The sequence below is a fragment of the Lethenteron reissneri genome, chromosome 13 (genome assembly GCF_015708825.2).
Source record: "Lethenteron reissneri isolate LAM-NWPU_2019-01 chromosome 13, ASM1570882v1, whole genome shotgun sequence".
Lineage (NCBI taxonomy): Eukaryota > Metazoa > Chordata > Hyperoartia > Petromyzontiformes > Petromyzontidae > Lethenteron > Lethenteron reissneri.
Genome location: NC_083791.1, coordinates 9,858,903 through 9,877,189, shown reverse-complemented (window position 1 = coordinate 9,877,189; position 18,287 = coordinate 9,858,903). Strand labels below are relative to the sequence as shown.

At 48.5% G+C, this 18,287-nt stretch overlaps 1 protein-coding gene across 1 annotated transcript; it reads right to left on the bottom strand.

Annotated features, from left to right (window-relative positions):
- Positions 1-719: 719 nt before the first annotated feature.
- On the bottom strand, positions 720-17,137 carry LOC133342090 (NF-kappa-B inhibitor zeta-like). Its single transcript, XM_061551023.1, has 13 exons — positions 16,955-17,137; positions 14,350-14,525; positions 11,206-11,300; positions 10,083-10,119; positions 9,119-9,198; positions 7,882-8,480; positions 6,920-7,025; positions 5,971-6,117; positions 5,311-5,374; positions 4,282-4,466; positions 3,205-3,318; positions 2,550-2,735; positions 720-2,124 (listed from the first exon to the last, which is right to left on the bottom strand). The coding sequence occupies exons 2-13, from the start codon at positions 14,501-14,503 to the stop codon at positions 2,044-2,046; spliced, it is 1,848 nt and encodes a 615-aa protein (XP_061407007.1). The 5' UTR covers positions 14,504-14,525; positions 16,955-17,137; the 3' UTR covers positions 720-2,043.
- Positions 17,138-18,287: the final 1,150 nt, after the last annotated feature.

Below are 18,287 nucleotides of genomic sequence, written 5' to 3'. Positions count from 1 at the left end.
TATTAATTTGAAGACGTTAAAATGATTCACGCGACCGTGAAAACCATGCTACTATGCGCGCATTACACGTATATATATATATATTTATATACCCTACACAGTAAACCCCATAAAATACTCGTACGCGGGGATGGCACACTGTTAAACATTTATTCGAATGACATAATCTTGGATTTAGCGGTGACGCAGTGAAACGGTTTCCCGCACTGCCCCATGAACCCGGCAACCCAAGTTAGATTCCCGCTCATGGATAACATCCTGTGGTGTATGGTGTCTGAACCAATTCTGGGGCCCCAAACCCCGGCCCTCCAGCAATCTGCACTGACCGGCGTGGTGAAGTATGGTCAAACGACCACCAGTGACCGAGAGTACGGAGAGAGACCTTTATCCAGCAGTGCTAGGATCATGGTTTATCAGACACGAATAACAATTTGTTTAATTATAATATCAGTGGACTTTAAAACAACTGCGGATGCAACTAAATCAGAATCCTACTTAAACTTTAAACATGCTACCTTCAAAGAAGAGAGTAAAATGTTAAATTTATTACCTATTCTTACCATTGTTAAAGAATCAAAACCTTAATTATATAGACGTTGAAAATCTTCGTAAACTTAAACAATAATCAGGATGTATAAAAACACACAAATGTTGTGTCATAAATTAAAATCAAAGGTGAAAAAATAGATTTAAATATGTATATGTAACACGACGGTTAGAAAATATTAAATATAATGTATGCTAAACGTATTGACTTTGTTGCAGAGCCAAGTTTAACTCATCTGTAAGAACAAAATAATTAAAATAAATAAGCCACGCGAATTGTCCGTCTCATTGACCAATCTCACTCATAATCCTCTCATCGCTATTACAATAGGCAGCCAAACGTGGACTATAATAATGACTGTGCTGTGGAATAGAGCTTAATTATAGCGACGTTTAAAGCTATGTAATAGCCATTACGTCAATGGTTTCTAACTGATTATACGTTATAAAAACATTTCATGAAAAATATAATTCGTAATTGCTGAGCACTAACCATAATAACCCCTCTAACCGGGTCTCTATTGAGATTTATTCTGTCCCCGCCTGCGCACTTGGTCATGAATGAGCGGAGGTTTGGAGAACGATAAATCTCTGGGCTTCAAAGCATTAAATGCCTCTCTCTCTCTCTCGAGGGGCAGTCAATGCCCACGCCTACCAGATGAGTGAAACTTTCTCCGACACGATCTACGCTTTAACAACAACGACAACAAAAATCACGCGTAAAAATGACAGTAAGAGAAACGAAAGTGGTTATATAAGGGGGAGCGCCTCATCGTATAACTATACAGGTGGCCACGTAACGCGACCAACACGTGGAGTTTCATAGAAACCATGAATACTTCGCAACAGTCCCTGGGAAAAGTTCCTTGTGGCACAAGCCACGACAGCTCGCAAGCACCGTCCCACACACGCAGCCAAAATCGCACCTTCCAAGTCTCGAACGTGGACTGGGGGAGGGTTGGGGGGGGGGCATTTTAGGAGTGGTTGCCACACCCCCCACCCTCCACCCGGCCAAAAAACAAATAACGCGACAACAACCAAAACCAAATTGGTGTTTAAAAGAGGGAATATGGTTGACAGTTTTTAGCAGCAATGATAAGCCGCTTACTGCTCGTGACCAATTTGCATCTACGGTGCACGCCGTTTGTTTTAGCGGAAATAAATACGTAGATAAATAGGCTGTCAGAAGTTGCTAGTGGTGGCCGATGCTCGGCTTTTTTAACCGATGAACAAAAAATTGGCTGGAAAATGGCAATTCATCGGCGTTCGCTTTTTGGGATCTCGTAGAAAATGGAGACGTCGCGTTTATTTGCTTCGGCATTTCACGTTCGCGGACGTTGGAAGGCCCTAAGAGACGGTGCGTTTGCGAGCCTTCGTGCTCGACGGCCTAGGAGCCAAACCCAGACACCTTAAGTCGCTAAATTGAAAACATTGAAGGAAACCCGACTGTCACATGACAGTGATTTTCTGACCAGGGCGACGCCATGCGAACCAAAGTCACTGCCTGCCCAGGATGGCCTGAGCAGGGGCCCTTGCTCGTGGAGACACCCCAGCCCTCCCTCTTAGGATCTGTTTCACCTGCGGAGAACAACAAAAACAACAGCGGGGGGAAGGGAGGCACTGGGTTAAGCGGCGTAAGATAAACACGCGCGTTCAACGGCGGCGTTGCGTTACGCGATTTTCATTCTGGACGTGTTGACGAGCGCGCCGTTACGGTACGATGATTACCAATCAACGTTGCGATTAAGATCGTGAGTCAAACCCGACTGACGACAGTGAAGTTACTTACAAAAATGTGCATCGATGACGATTGTGATCAAGGTCATGATGCGAGTGATGGTGACAGGTCATCGGCGACGAGGAATGTGGCAACGACACGAACGACGATGATCGTGAGCATCACAATCACGGTGGCGACCGATCTATCTGACAACTGCGCCGATCGTGGCTGATCGGATGACGACATTCACCGCGATGACGACAGCGCCTGCCGTCGGGCTCACCAATTCGGCGCTCGCGCTGCCCTGGTACACCAGGTGGAGCGGCTGCTCGTTCTCCAGGTTGCGCACGCTCGGGTCGGCGCCGTAGTGCATCAGCACCAGGATCACGTTCTCCTGCTCGCTGCCACCGCAGGCACCGCCGTTGCCCATCCCGGCCGCCACGTGCAGCGCCGTGTTCCCGTTGTAAGCCTGCGAATGGTCCACAGGCAAACCCCCCTCACACGTGAAGCGACGGCAATAGCAACGCCAGTGCCACCCACCACCACCACCGCCACCGCCGAGAGAACAAAGATCCCCCGTGTAGCCTTAACAGACTGTTGGGGCAAGTGCTGTTAGTGAGTAGCACCCTATGAAGGCCGGCACGGCACACGAAGGGGTGGGTGGCCAGCACCACGCCCTGCCACCTTTGTCTCCCCAGTGGCGATGTTTACACACCGCTCCAGGTACTCATTTGAGGCTGAGTCGACCTTGGAGAGGCCTACGACCGGTTCAGATAATCGTCACCGGTGTTGGCCGTGAGCCGGAACCGAACTCGGGCCGCCGGGTTCGTAGCGCAGTGCGCCGACCGCTGCATCACCGCTCCCCACGGCAGTGCCCCCCCCCCTTCACACCCCCACCCCCCCTAAGCAGTGACGTGTCGTCGTGTCGACGATCTTACCTTCATGTTGATCAGCTGTGGACTGCACGTCGGGAGACGGAGCAGGAAGTCGAGCAGCTCGAGGTTGGAGTCCTGCACAGCGAAGTGAATCACTGACCTGCCACTCTTCCCATCCTGCATCGAACAACAACAACAGCAGCAGCAGCAATCCCCGGGATTAGTTTATCGCTGTCATTTTGCACACCCCTTTTAACAAAGCGCATTCTTGTGAAACAGGCAAAGCTGAGAATGCAAGCAAATATTTTAGTTGTTACTTATATTCTCCGCAATGATGCTGATGATTATTATGCATTGTTTTTAAGTAGCTTCACGTCGATTCTAGATTTGAAGTTTTCGTGACTGCAAGGATTCATACTCTTTGGTTTCTTCGGTAAAGTCACGTAGGTACAAAATTTAAAAAAATTAAATCACGACGTTTCGGGCGCAACACAAGCATCCTTTTTCAGGTGGGGACAACTTAGCGAAAGCACAAACGCTTCAGTGTGTCTTCACGTCGATCCAGGAGCCGTATCCAACAGAGAGTGTCCTTGCCCACGGACATGTGGCAGGCCGCCAGCATTGGTGTAAGCAAGCCTGGCTCTACTGATGAGACGCTCTCCATAGAGCAGCCACCACCACTCTTGACCTCCCCACGAAACGCGACTCATTTATCGAAGCTCGGGTCAGGATGGTGCCGCGGTGGCGAGATGTTAACTACCTCGCCTGGTATGCAGGAGGTCGTGCGTTCGATCCCGACCCTCATGCCTATATATTTGGAGTTTGCGTGTCTCTCTCCCCATGGTCGCATCGATTTTTCTCTGGGTCCACCGGTTTTTACATCCACATTTAGAATTAACATCACACATTTGAGAGTATTTGGCTGCTATAAATGTCCACATGATAAGCCGCTTTGTTGGGCTATCGCTTCTGGTCAGGTCGCTTCTGAATAGAACGATATTGCTCAGTAGGTCTTACCTGGTAATACATGTATTTTGAACGTGTATGGTATGTATGTTGGACTTCTTATACACCATACATAGCCAAGGTGTGGGTAAAATAAAAAATAAAGTTTGGTTTTAATAAAAAAACGTCTCTCACCTGAGCGTGGAGCGAGGCGCCCATGCCCAGCAGCATGGCGACGGTGCCCAGGAGGTGCTGCTTGCGCTGCTGCAGCCGCACCAGCTCCGCCGCCCCAGAGGCATTCTGGGGGCGTTCGAGCATCGCCTGCAGCTCCCGCGCTGTCTGGCCGTGCGCCATCACCGCGCAGTGCAGCGGCGTGAGGCCTGAGGGGGGCGGGCAGGGGGAGAGGCGTCATCCTCCGTTAGCGAGTTCGACGCTCGTCCATGGCAGGCAAAACGCAACGGTGCCTGATCATCGGCGGCCGTAGCAACAACGGCGGCAGCATCGTCGGTTCGTCAGGCTTCATTCGTCAGGGTTCATTCGTTCGGGTTCATTCATTGGGGTTCATTCATTGGGGTTCATTCTTTCAGGGGCATTTGTTCGGGTTCATTCGTAATTGACAAGGGCCCAGGAATGAAAGACTTAAAAAGCGAAGAGTTTCGTTGATTGCTCGAGAACCTTCCGTGCTTTAATCGGCGCACTTGCCGACTGATTTGATGGCCTCTGTCGTTGTGACTTCTCTCATTGGCCTCCTGCCCTTGCCAACTGTCCGGATAACGCGGCTCCCTCTTGCGAGCTGACAATATTGTCCCAGTGCACCGCGCTTCAATTCGTGCATCAATTTGCATCAATCGTCAACTCATCATCGTCTCTCTCTCTCTCTCCAATCGTTGTCAATTGATCAGTGTCGGCTTCCGTTCAAAAAACCACCGTCAAATGTATACCGTGCCATGTGCAGACGTGCGAATGTGTGAATATGACTCAAGCCTGCGATGTCACTACAAGAAAATTTAATTAAACCTGCCAAGTACGTTTTTGAAATTTTAAAACCATTGGGATTAGTTAAAGGGAACAAAAGAGTGATAGAAATATATACGTTTGAATCTGTAAGATATCAACAGCGGTTGAACACAAAACTCTAGAGATGGCGATTGTGTTTGGACTCGAGAAACTCGCAATCTGTGGTGAGGTATTCATAGGGCTCCGCGTGGAGAACACGAAACCTACCTTCGAAATTCGTAACGTCAACCTCCAAGACCTTTCCCCTCTGCTTGCACCACTTCTTCAGAACCTGCATCCACCGAGGCAGAAACATCACGAACGCGTTAGACCACCCACTCCTGCTCCCGCCCCCGCCCCCCGCCGACTCAATGCGACGTTCTCTCACGTAGCATCGGAACCAAAGAAAACTCGCACGGTAGGTCCTCGCTTAACGCGCGGTGTTCGCACAACACACTCGGCAACATCGCTCCGAATAAGCAGTCTTAGAACTCTGTGAGGCTTTCCGGGGTAACCAAGTACAATCCCCAAAAAAATAAAAGTGATACCGATTGAGGATAGGATGCCACGGTAGCAAGATATTTACTGCCTCGACTGTTATGCAGGAGGTCGGTGGGTTCAATCCCAAACCCTGACGTCTTTATGTTTGAAGTTTGCATGTTCTCCCCATGGTCGCGTGGATTTTTCTCCGGGTCCTCTGGTTTTACCCTCCACATTTATAAATCAACACGCGTTTAGAGTATTTGATTGATGTAAATTGTGATGAGACACCTCGTTGAGATATCACTTGTGGTCAGGTCGCTTCTGAAATAAAGCTATGAAGCTCAGTGGGGCCTTACCCAGTAAAATTAAATATAGGTTTTAAAAACTGGTTTTAAGATTCCTCACCTCCAGCACCTGCAGGAACCCACCCTCGGCACAGACGTGGATCAGGGACCGGCCCCAACGGTCGGTGGTGCTGTTCTCAGCGCCCAGCCTCATGAGGTCACCCACGATCAGAGGCTGATTGGTCACGGTCGCCAGGTGCAATGCCGACTGGGTAAAAAAAAAAATGAGTAAAAAAAACACACGCCCTGTTATTCAAGGTACACAAATTGCATCGTGATTTTTTTTCAAACGATTTTAGTGAACGCCTTTAGCGTAGTTTTTATTCTTTGCAACGAACCCGAAAACAGTTTGCGCGTGGCGAAATTTGGCACTTTCACAATCTTCATCGTCAGCCGTGGTCAATCCACTGTCGCGTGAAGGTGTCACCAAGCCGTCCGTTGCTACCCGTCACCTGGCACCTGCCGACGAGCGTCGGGGTGGTTTCCATGGCTCTGTTTTTATCATCTTTATGAATATAACGATAGCGTTCATTTTTCACTGCAGACATCCTTTGGGGGTTTTTTTGTTATCATTTCAAGTGTGTGTGTGACGTGCGTGTTGAGTTGGGGGTTACTGAGGAAGCGGGTTACACCTTCAAAGAATAAAAAAAAAAGCGGGAGACAAAAGACGCACGCGCGCTATGGCACAGGGACTGAGACACGTTGCGTAACTATGCGTCGCCTTTACGGACTTCCTTGAGCATTAATTTGCATTTCCTCAACAGTTGAGGTGGCGCCTTCACTATTTACATTTCTGCATCTTGCGGGCGGGCCGACCGGTGAGTTGCGCAACGCCGAGCGGCGTCGAGGAAGTCGAATTCATTACCCCGGACGCGGGGACAAACACCGACGCCGCGTGACCGATTTTATCGTCGAAGTCACCCGAGGCAGGGTGCGAACCCCCCCCCCCCCTTGCCCCTCCCCCCCTCCCCGCCACCACCTCCAACCTCCGGGCCACTTGCGCATCTCACCAGGCCATTGTGTTCCCGTTCGTCCAGGTACCCGTGACTCGCCATTTTCCGCGCCAGCACGAACGCCAGCGCCCGCTGACCGTGAACCACCGCGATGTGCAGCAACCTAGAGTGGGGTCACGCACGCACGCACGCACGCACACCCACATACCAGCACACACACACCAGCACACGCGCGCACACACGCAAATGCCAGCACGCACACACGCGCGCGCATACCAACACGTAGCCAAACACATACGTGGACACAACAACACACACGCAAACAAATGAAGACGGTGCACATTTGAACAGGATGACTATGCACAATTTGAGTAAATTAGACCAACTCTTTACCGCTCAGTTTTATTCGTATTAGTATTGGGCCAGGATAGCTGGGATTTTTTTTCACGTATCAAGTTCATGTTAAGAGGGCATATGTGAGAGTTTGCCACCGTGGTGCCGACAGGGTATAATTTCGTGATTTATGACAGTCGCTGCTGGGATTTTCATGCCATTTAAACGTGAATGTGTAAGCAAGAGAGAGAGAGAGAAAAAATCGTATCTCTAATGGCTTTAAGCCATGCAATCTTTTAAATAAGACGGTGGTGGCGGCCAGTATTATCTCGAGTTACCAGCCCACTGCCAAAAGAGTCCACGGAAAAGTCTGCAACAAGATGTCACTTCCTTCCAAGTGGCTCTGAATTTAGTCGGCATCTTGAAAGTTTCACGACGAAATGCAATCCGCAGACCAATACTCGATTGAATTTTTCGCAAGCTACTGTCACTGTCAACTAGCCTGAGACTAAACAGCTGATGGAATTAACACCGCTTCTCGGCATGGAAAAGAAGCTTGACGGTTCATCGGATTCCTCCAGCATAAATAAACGTTCCGATTTCTGCGTTAAAGCTCCACTTTGGCCGCACCGACACCCCCGCCGTGCCAAGTGCGAGCGACCCGTGTCTCGTCGTCGTGCCCTTACGTGTCGCCGTCCACGTCCTTCTGGCACAGCTGCTGCGTCGTCACGTGCGCCAGCTTCTGCTCCATCTGCTGGATCTGCCTGTCCAGGAACGACGAGCCGCTGCCCTGGGAGCAAGTGCTGCTTGTGTTGGGCGCCAGATGAGGAGCGGGAGGAGCAGGAGGAGCAGGAGGAGCAGAAGGAGCGGGAGGTTGATGCCGCGGCTGCTCGCTCGGCCTGCCCCCCAGGGGGGAAGGGGCGGCCTGCTGCTGCTGCTGTTGCTGAGGCTGGCGATCGGAGATGTACACCCATTTGTTGTCCACCTTGGGAAGCTTCCCCACGTCGAGCTCGGCATAAGGCCACTCTTGCGGCTTCGGCTCCGCCGGCGTGAACTTCTTGTCCGGCCAGCAATCCTCCAAAGGCAGGAAGAGCTCCTGTGTGTTGTTCGGATCGTGGGTGATCGTCCCCATCTCCGGCTGGGGAGAAGACGATTTGAACATGTCCCGCTCCTCTATCTCGAGGATGTTATCGAGGATTTCCTGCAGGTCGTCGCTTTGGTACTCGGAGGAGTTTTCCTGGAACATCTCCGGCATCTCGAAGGCGGAGTCCGACTCCTGTTTGGGCTGCGGGGGCGAAAGACACCGCGAGTTACACACGTGTGCCACGTTTAATGCATGCAGGGCGATCTACCAAGAGGTAACTTTGAATCGCTGACACGTCGTAACGCTGCGTTATATATTTTACCAGGCTAGGCCCACTGAGCTATGTAGCTCTTTTTTTCAGAAGCAACCTGACCACAAATGATAGCCCAACGAAGTTCCTTATTACGTGGAAATTGATAGCAGCCAAATACTCTTAGCGTGCGATGTTGATTCTAAATGTGGAGGGAAAAACCGGAGGACACGGAGGAAAATCCACGCGACCACGGGAAGAACATGCAAACTCCAAATACACAGCAGCAGGCGTCAGGGTAGGGATCGGACCCACGACCTCCTGCATACCAGGCGAGGTAGTAAACCTCTCCTAGCCACCGTGATGATGACGAGAGAGAGACACGCAAACTCCAAATATAAGCCTGGTGCCAGGGTCGGGATCGAATCCACGACCTTCTGCAGTTAACATCTCGCCACTGGGCACAGTCCTTGGGGGTAGTGGGAGTTCCAACTATTATTCCCAGGGTTCGTTGTTAAAGTGGCGACAGGAACGGGAGAGTGTGTGGCGCGCGTAGTCGCCCGCTGCCTCTCCGACGAGGGGTTCTCACCGGCTGGGATGGACACACTCGCTTAGAGGGCACGGGCGTGTTGCCACTACTCCGGCGCTTGTTGGGGATGTATCTTTGGTCTGCACATTGTGGGGGGGCGGGGGCAGAGGTGGTGGGGAGCCGGAGAGGAGAGAGAGGCAATGGACATTAGTCGCGAACAACGCAGACCAGGGTTTGGACTAATTGATTCACCGATAGACAAGAAAAAACGTACGACTGCTGATAAAGCGTTGGCCAAAACTTCATTGCATTACGTATATATATATTTCAGTGACTAAAGCAGCGTCCACTTATGACAATTAACGGATGAACGGCAATGTGGCGGCAGGGTGGCGCAGCAGTAACTCTTGTATGCCTCACAACAAAAAAGGCCTAGGTTCGCTTCCCGACTGGGGCGCCTTTCTGCGCGAAGTTTGTGTGTTCTCCCCCTGCTCTGCATTGGTTTCTTCCGGGTTTTCAGGGATCCTCCCATCGTTAAACACACACGCTACATCATCGGTATGGGCCAAAGCATCCCGATGCTGGATGTTCGCCTGCAAATTACTGACATTGGGATGGCAAGTCGCAGCGTCGCAGCCTACCGCTGCAAGAAACAAAAACAAACTTGGCAGGACCGTGCTGAAAGCAAGTCTTCAGACTCGGTGAGGCTTTCCTGGGTAAGCAAACGTCAACAATAGGAATAATACTAATGATGGGTGGTAATTATTTTCACACCGCGCGATTGGAAATACGCGCTTCAAATTTGCCTTATTTTTTGTATTCATTCACCAATACGAAGTTCTATGGAACACAGCCAGAACTAAAACGTAGCTACAAAAAAACATCTGAACTACGCCCTGCCCTCGAAAGGAATTTCCGATTGACGTGGCTAACTGGTGGTGGTCGGTGTCCGTTCAGTCGCCAAGTTAAGTGTGTGCCGCGTGCGACTTCAGCGTGAGCCAAGTGGCCAGTGTGCGCGCATTACCTTCCATGCAATTGCTGAGACTTCCTTGCACCTGGGTCTGCAAAAACAACAGCAACAACAAATGAAATTGACAACGGTCGTACATTTTACAATGTATGGAAAACTGTACGAAATATTTTCATTGTTTGTAACAGATAAAAAAAAATGGCAACTGTGCAGCCAACGTCACCCTATTTATACCTAGCATAGTGTCCCATATCTTTGACCCAGCCAAACTGGTTAGCGATTGCAACTACAAAATAAAAGTCTCCTGGTGACTATTATTGTATTTCATTCTCACAGTGCACTTTTTACGTACTGTTCCCAAATAAACGTATTCTCGTCACATTGAGCATGCTAAGTAAGTCTTGGCTTTTCCAATGCCAAACTTGAGAATCTCGTAATATATGTGTGTCAAACATATGAGTCCAACTTTCCATGGCAATATGCCTTCTTTCTTCATGTCATGTTACAAAGTAAATTATTATTATTTTAGCACTCTTCTCAAATGAATTCGTTTTCTCGTTTCTGCACCAGTGAGATCGATCACGTGGTAAAATGCAAAAGCACTTCTGAGTTTGACAAACTACTTTAACGCGCCGGTTTGTTTTTAGAAACAGTTCGTACGTCCACCCAGGCACTGCCACTTGAACAACAATAATTTTCCCGACCGTACTGCAACACGCTGGTCAGTGGTGAATGATACCTGAACCGGCTAAAACCGGTTCGGAACACAGTTCCCCCATGGTTAGCCAGGAAGCGCGACACATTTCCAACTGCAATAAAATAAACTGGTATACTCGTTTTGCGAAGCGCGTGCGTGCGCGTGGGCGATCACGCGCGTGCGCCCTTTTTTTAATCAATTCTAATTCCACAGCTGTTTGTAAACCTGGACAACTTTTCCGGGAAAGCAGAAGAAAAAAAACCCGCTCAGCGCCGCATTCGGCGCAAACGGGGGGCGGCCTACGCGCACCACCACCAACACGTGCGTGCATTCCGTTCCGTACGCTCGGCCTATTTATACGGCGCACTGCTGTGGCTGCGGCCCACTGCGGGCAGAGTGTTTCCCTCCGATAAGAGAGCGAGAACGAGCGAGACATAGAGAGAGGGGGGGGGATGGTGGGAAGAGCGACGCTTGACGCACCTGGCCCGTCACTTGGCCGTTCCTCTGTCGCTCCAGCAGGGTGCGGACCGTGCAACGCACGCGCACGCCTTGGTAGACTCGCGGGTTGTCACCACCTGCAGCAACGGTAACAACAACAACAATAACATCAACGACCTGAACATCAACAACAACAACCACCAAAGACAAAGATGCACCCCCTGCTGGAACTTTCACAGGCTGTTGGAGGCAAATGGCTGTAGCGAGCACCTGTGAAGGCCGGCACGGTGCAACGATGGGGAGGGGTGGTCGGCACCACAGATTGTTTATACCCCCACACCAGACACTCTGTTTCAGGCTGAGTCGGCCTGTGGTAGGGAGGCCCAGGACCGGTTCAGATGCATCGTCACCGGCGTTTGGCGGCCGTGAGCGGGAATCGAACTCAGAAGACAGCAAGCTGCCTTTCTCCCACTTTATTTTATTTTACCAGTTAGGGCCACCCAGCTATGTGGTTCTTTTTCAGAAGCGACCCGGCCAAAGATTATTGCTCAACGAAAGTGGCTTATCATAACGTGGTAATTTATAGCAGCCGAATGCTTTTTAAACGCGTGTTTTATAAGTGTGGAGGGAAAAACTGGAGGGCCCGGAGAAAAAAAAATCCACACAACCACAGGAAGAGAGACACGCAAACTCCGAATATACATCAGGCGTCAGGGTCGGGATAGAACCCACGACCTCCTGTATACCAGGTGAGGGAGTTAACATCTCATAGCCACAACGTGTCAGGGTCGGGATGGAGCCCACGACCTCCTGTGCACCAGGCGAGGTAGTTAACATCTCATAGCCACAACGTGTCAGGGTCGGGATGGAGCCCACGACCTCCTGTGCACCAGGCGAGGTAGTTAACATCTCATAGCCACAACGTGTCAGGGTCGGGATAGAACCCACGACCTCCTGTGCACCAGGCGAGGGAGTTAACATCTCCTAGCCACCGTGGCAGACCCACAAGTCCCCCCTCACTCCCCATTGTTTGTACAGCTCGTATACTCTGCCTCTCTAAAATAATAATGATTTTAATCGCGTCTTTCACCTATCTGAGAATGCCTAAAATAAGAGCAATCATAATGAGGGTCCAGCCTTGAGGTGTTTGGAAAGTTCCATTGAAACGCGGATGGGATTATTGTTTATCAAATATAAATTCACTCTCCTCAGTTGCATCTCATTTCCAAGGGAGTAAAATGCCGTCGATTCCTTAAATTTAACATGTCATTTACAAAGCAGACATGACCGATTCATACCGCACAATATGGCAGATGTAACACTTTAGACACTGTAAATATAAAACGTTTAAATAATGAAAGTTACAAAAAAAATTAGGTAATATGTTTTAAAAGAAATATCACTAAGCAAAAACGTTTGCCGAATCTTTTAAAAATGAGCACGCAGAAATAAGTTGTGACGCAGTGGAGAAGCTACCTTTAAAATATATTGTATCAGTGCAAACAAGATGTTCTTTTTTTAACTGCATACCTTGAAGGACACTGGCCTGAAAAGTTTCTCTCATTAAAAAAATGCCACTTACCGTGCATAGGTGATTTTGAAGACAAAATGTTTCTCAGACGAGACAAATCAATGGGATGCCTGGCGGCTGGTGTCAACTTGTGCGACCTCATCGATGGCAATTGTTCACGCAAGGCTCATCGTCGAGAACGTCGCATCCTCACGCCACTCGACAAACTTCCTCAATGATAGTGCGCATTTCCCTTGCGTCCCTCTGAATCACCCCCCCCCTCCTCCCCCCATCGTATAGAATCCCCGTTATGGAACACGTATTTTTTTAACATTATTTTGGGAGTCGTGCACTAACCGCGAGCAAGGAAGCAGATGTACGATTATCCAAACGGAGGTCACTGCGCCCCATTATAAAATAGACGATTGTGCAAATGTACAAAAAAGTATATTGTGGGTATCCGAGTGACGTGGGTCGATGGGTCCGTAATGTGAACTCCCCATTCTCTCGATGTTTTGGAGAAGCGGGGCAGGCCAAGGCAAATTCACTGACCACAGAAAGCCCCACTTACGAGTGCCGAATTAACGCACGCGCACAAAAAACACAGAAGTTAATTTTCCTGGGAGTCGCCGATTTTTTCAACGGGTTAATTTCCTATCCTGCTCGTGCGTTACGAAATGAAAGCCAATCGCATCGAACGCGCGCGCTTCGCCCACCTCGTTGAGATTTGCCCTTGGAGGCTACGTTTGCTTCTCACTGCTTACCGAATGTTTAATGTGTCCGTATTGTCGCAAGACTCAAGTGGCGAGTCGGCACGGAGCCGTCGTCAGCGTGGTATTTGCGTAAAGGCTAAACACAGTGCTTCGCTCGTTCGAATCTACTTTTTCGTGTAAATGTTTCCGCACATAGAAATTATTCGGTGGTGCTGTTGCTGCATTGGCACTGGTGCAACAAGCAACACATGGAAAACAAGAAAACGCAACTCGTTCGTCGATTACAAGGCAACATTTTGCCCGACGGCTCGTATTCACGGCACGTTTAAAATATATATTTAGTGATTGAAAGCTTTCGTGACTGCAGGGATTCATATTCTTGGTTCTTTCGGTAAAGTCACGTAGAAGGGAAATAATAAAATATATATAAAACAATATTCCCTTCTACGTGACTTTACCGAAAGAACCAAGAAAATTTACACCATGAGACCTCCTTTACCAGTGGCAAAATATAGTAATAGGTTTTTACCCTTTCAACTTGTACCAGTTGAAAGGGTAAAAACCTATTACTAAACCAAGAAAATCTATATTTAGTGATCAATATGTGCAAGTGAGTACTCGGTGCGGTGCGTAAACATCGTGGCGCTGGTCACGTGTACCGTTCCGGCCTTCGTAGGTGCTTACTCTTAGTTCTTTCGGTAAAGTCACGTAGGTAAAAAATTAAATTCAAATTAATAAAAATAAAATAATTTTAATTTCATTTATTACCTACGTGACTTTACCGAAAGAATTAAGAGTATGAATCCTTGCAGTCACGAAAGCTTCAAATTTGGAATTCGTAGGTGCTGCTCGCTAACAGCACTTGCCCCAACAGTCTGTTAAGGCTACACGGGGGCGAGGGGATCTTTGTCTGGTCCCCGGGGGAGGGGGGCGGTGTGTGGGTGGGGGGGTGTTGTAACGCACCGGTCTGCCGAGCAGAGCACGAGCTCTCGGGCGGGGAGCTGGGTCCTCCTCCGTGGCTGTAGCAGGGCGAGGCGGGGGTCCCGGCGCGAGGGGACAGCCCCATGCCGCTGTCACGGCTGTGGCAGTCGTCCGGACTTCTCGGTGTGTCGCGCATCTTCCCTCCTCGTTCGTGGAGACTCTACGGTAGATATATATCGTGGGGGGAGGGGTGGGGAGGGGGCGAATATTTTTAAATTTAACAGCTAAAGTAAACAATAAAATGTTAAACAATAGATAATTTCTATTTATTTTTTTCCTACGTGACTTTACCGAAAAAAAACCTAAGAGTATGAATCCTTGCAGTCACGAAAGCTTCAAATCTAGAATTACCAGCTAAAGGCCCACTCAGCTGTATAGGTAACAAAAGGTTCAGAAGCGATCTGGCGATCACAAAATGATCGCTCAGCGAAGTTGAGTCTCGCGTGGAAATGTTATAGCAGCAACATCAGCGACAGCAACAGCCAGGCACTCTAAACGCACGTTTGATTCTAAATGTGGAGGGGGGAGAGTGAGAACATGCAAACTCCAAATTAAACAACAACGCGTCAGGGTCGGGATCGGACCCACGACCTCCTGCATACCAGGCGAGGTAGTTAACATCTCCTAGCCACTGTGATGATGACGAGAGAGAGACACGGCAAACTCCAAATATAAAGCTGGTACCAGGGTCTGGATCGAACCCACGACCTCCTGTATATCAGGCGAGGTAGTTAACATCTCCTAGCCACCGTGATGATGACGAGAGAGAGACACCGCAAACTCCAAATATAAATCTGGTGCCAGGGTCTGGATCGAACCCACGACCTCCCGCATACCAAGCGAAGTAGTTCACATCTCTTAGCCACCGCGGTAACAATCAGCACGGGCCAACAAACGGTTCCAGAGCAGCAAAAGGCAGCAGCGGCAATGCGAGCCTTAACATCTACGGAGATGAAATTCGAGAGAGAGACACGGGGGTCTCCCCCCACTTGCCAATAATCATCGCGCCGTTCACCAGCGTGGGTTCGAGTGAGCCTGGCCGCTCTGCTCATGAGACGCTCGTGTTGAAGCAATACCCGCTGAAATGATGGCACTCCAATAAAGGGCCTTGTGACTGATATGGATGTTTGAAATAAAGTTGGTGCGATTTTTTTTTAGGTTTTACGTGGAGGGGCAGATATGTGAAGGTGTATTATCGGCGTATTATTTATCCTCGAGAAAAAGATCGAACCGACCGGGCAGAGAGAGAGAGAGAGCGAGCGGGTGGACTGTTCAGTTAAAGCGTGTCATGGCAATCGTAAACAAATCCATACGAATTATAATGCAGCGAATTCGATTACGGTTAATTCTCAATCTAATGTTCGATAAAGGCCACGCCACGTCGGTTGTTTGCAGCGCCGGATTAAGATAGTGTGGGTCTGTAGCATATCCCATTAAAAAAACACGTAAATATTAAAAACACATTTTTTTTACGTGCATCGTAAAGTAATTGTATTTTTTCATTTGCGATACAGCCATATAATACGACAACCTTAAACACCCAGTCGCTCGTAAAAGTTGAAGGCGGTATAGTACTATAGAGATAGAGCAAGTGCAGAATCACTGAACCGCAATTGATAGCTTGAAAACATTTAGCATGGGGCCCTTGAAAGTGCGGGGCCCGTCGCTATGTAGTAGCTACTACATACTACTACATATGTAGTAGCTACTACACATGCAGCTACTACATTCGTAGCTACTTTTGCGACTCGGAAAATCCGGCACTGGTTGTTTGGCAATCGCGGGTTGCAAGTGGGAAGGACCCCGGCCGAACCAGCTCGGAGGAGTACGTGCCACTGATGTTAGCCGTCGCCTGGAGTCAAACTTAGGTGGCTCAGGCTCGCCGGGCAATGCGCGAACCACTTCGCCCACCGCTCCCCCTGCACCCGCTCCCCCCCTTCATCAAAATTATTTGCAAAAGAATAGTTATATTTTTACCCGAGTAAAGCACTGCATACAGGAATATACATGTGCAAAAGAGTTGTTACCCTGAAGTAATGTCTATGTAGCGTAATATATCACACGTTATACAATACACACCCTCACCGCAAAATTGCAAACACCGTCACAGCAAATCCAGTTTTAATTTAATACGAACCCTTATAAATAACTCCAATGGTTGCATACACTATGTTCAAAGACTACGATACACAGCATACACTATTTAAAGAGCGGCGTGTGATTTTAAATGTTCGCATTTTAATCCTTGTAAAAACAAAACGTAGAGGCGACATTCGGCACGCTATATACCCCAACTGAGCAAATCCGTTTTGACGCGTAAAAAAATAACTAAAACTCCACCATTGGAACCTCATTTGCCAGTAAAAAATATGATAATGTTTTTTTACCCTTCTATCTGGCAACAAAACTGACACCTTTTTTTTACAAGGAGTCATGTTTACATATACCACAAAAAGGTGTCAGTTTTGTTGCCAGATTAAAGGGTAAAAAACCAATTATCATAAAACTCCACATTTTACCATCTCATTTCTAATCGAATACGCGCACACACACACACACCACACACACCGTGTCGTTGTATACTCACCAGATATTCCGATGAGAAAAATGTCAACGGCAGCTTGCGGCCCACGTCTCTCTGACCGACGCACACACAAAACCCTCCACCCGCCCACAAAGACTCCTCTGCTCAACTCCGCAAGTGTCTCTCTCTCTCTCTCCGCCCCCCGCGGCCCTTCCGTCTCCTCTCGTCGCTGCGTGCGTGCGTGAGAGTCAGCCGACTGTGGCGTGCCGTGTGCGTGCGAGTGCACTTTAAGTAGTGTGGGCGGTGTCCACTCTGGTGCGGGGCGGTTCTTTGGAGTGACGGGCTGTTGCTGCTGCTGATGATGATGATTGATAAATGATGATGGCTGTGGTATGTTCAGTTTCATTTATTAGGTACAGCCCTGTGAGCCATTAGGCTCTTGAATCGGGTGCAACCACAACAAACAAAAAACATGAACAAGAAAACAACAACAACAACAACAAAACGATGTACTTTACTTCAACCGTGTGAAGTCCACTGAGCTTTTAATTTTAACTTTATTTTCTTCACGTGACTTTACCGAAAGAACCAAAGAGTAATTCCTGCAGCCACGAAAGCTTCGAATCTCGTCTCCACTGAGCTGTTTAGCTCTCTCTTTTTTTCAGAGGCGACCTCATCACGTGCAATGGAAGCTCGTCCACATTGGGCTATAACAGTCATCGTACGTGGGAATTTAGAGGAGCAGCCAAAATAATCGAAACACGTTTATTTTTGAAAGTTTTTTTTGTCATGTGAAGGAAGGCAAAACCGGAAGCACCCGGTGAACAATCCACGCGACCATCACGGGGAGAGGGACAGAAAACACGCGGACTCCAAATATGCAAGTGGCATCATCCTGGAGGGTCCGGGATCGAACCCACGACCGCCTGCGTACCAGAAGAGGGAGTTGTCGCGTCCTTCCCAGTGGCGATGATCATTAATAACACTGGTCAACACACTTTTTCTGGCATAAGGTATTCCAACGGGTTTAAGGTAGTAATAGGGTTTTACCCTTTCAACTGGTACAAAAACTGACACCTTTATACAAGGCAGTTGAAAGAGTAAAAACCTATTACTATATTTTGCCACTGGTAAAGCAGGTCTCATAGGGTTTAAGGTATTTTGGGGTGCTGATTCCAAATCTGGCATCAGTTTTTGTCTATCACATCAGGTTCTTGAGATATCAAATATTTCATTTTCAATCAAAACTGCAGAAGAAAAATATTAAATAAATGTGGATATCTACATAAAATGATATTATAAACACACTATCCTAAAAGTACAGCACCATATTTGAACACTAAAGCAGTCAATGACTCGCAACAACTTGCAATCATAAGTGACAGAGTTAATTTCA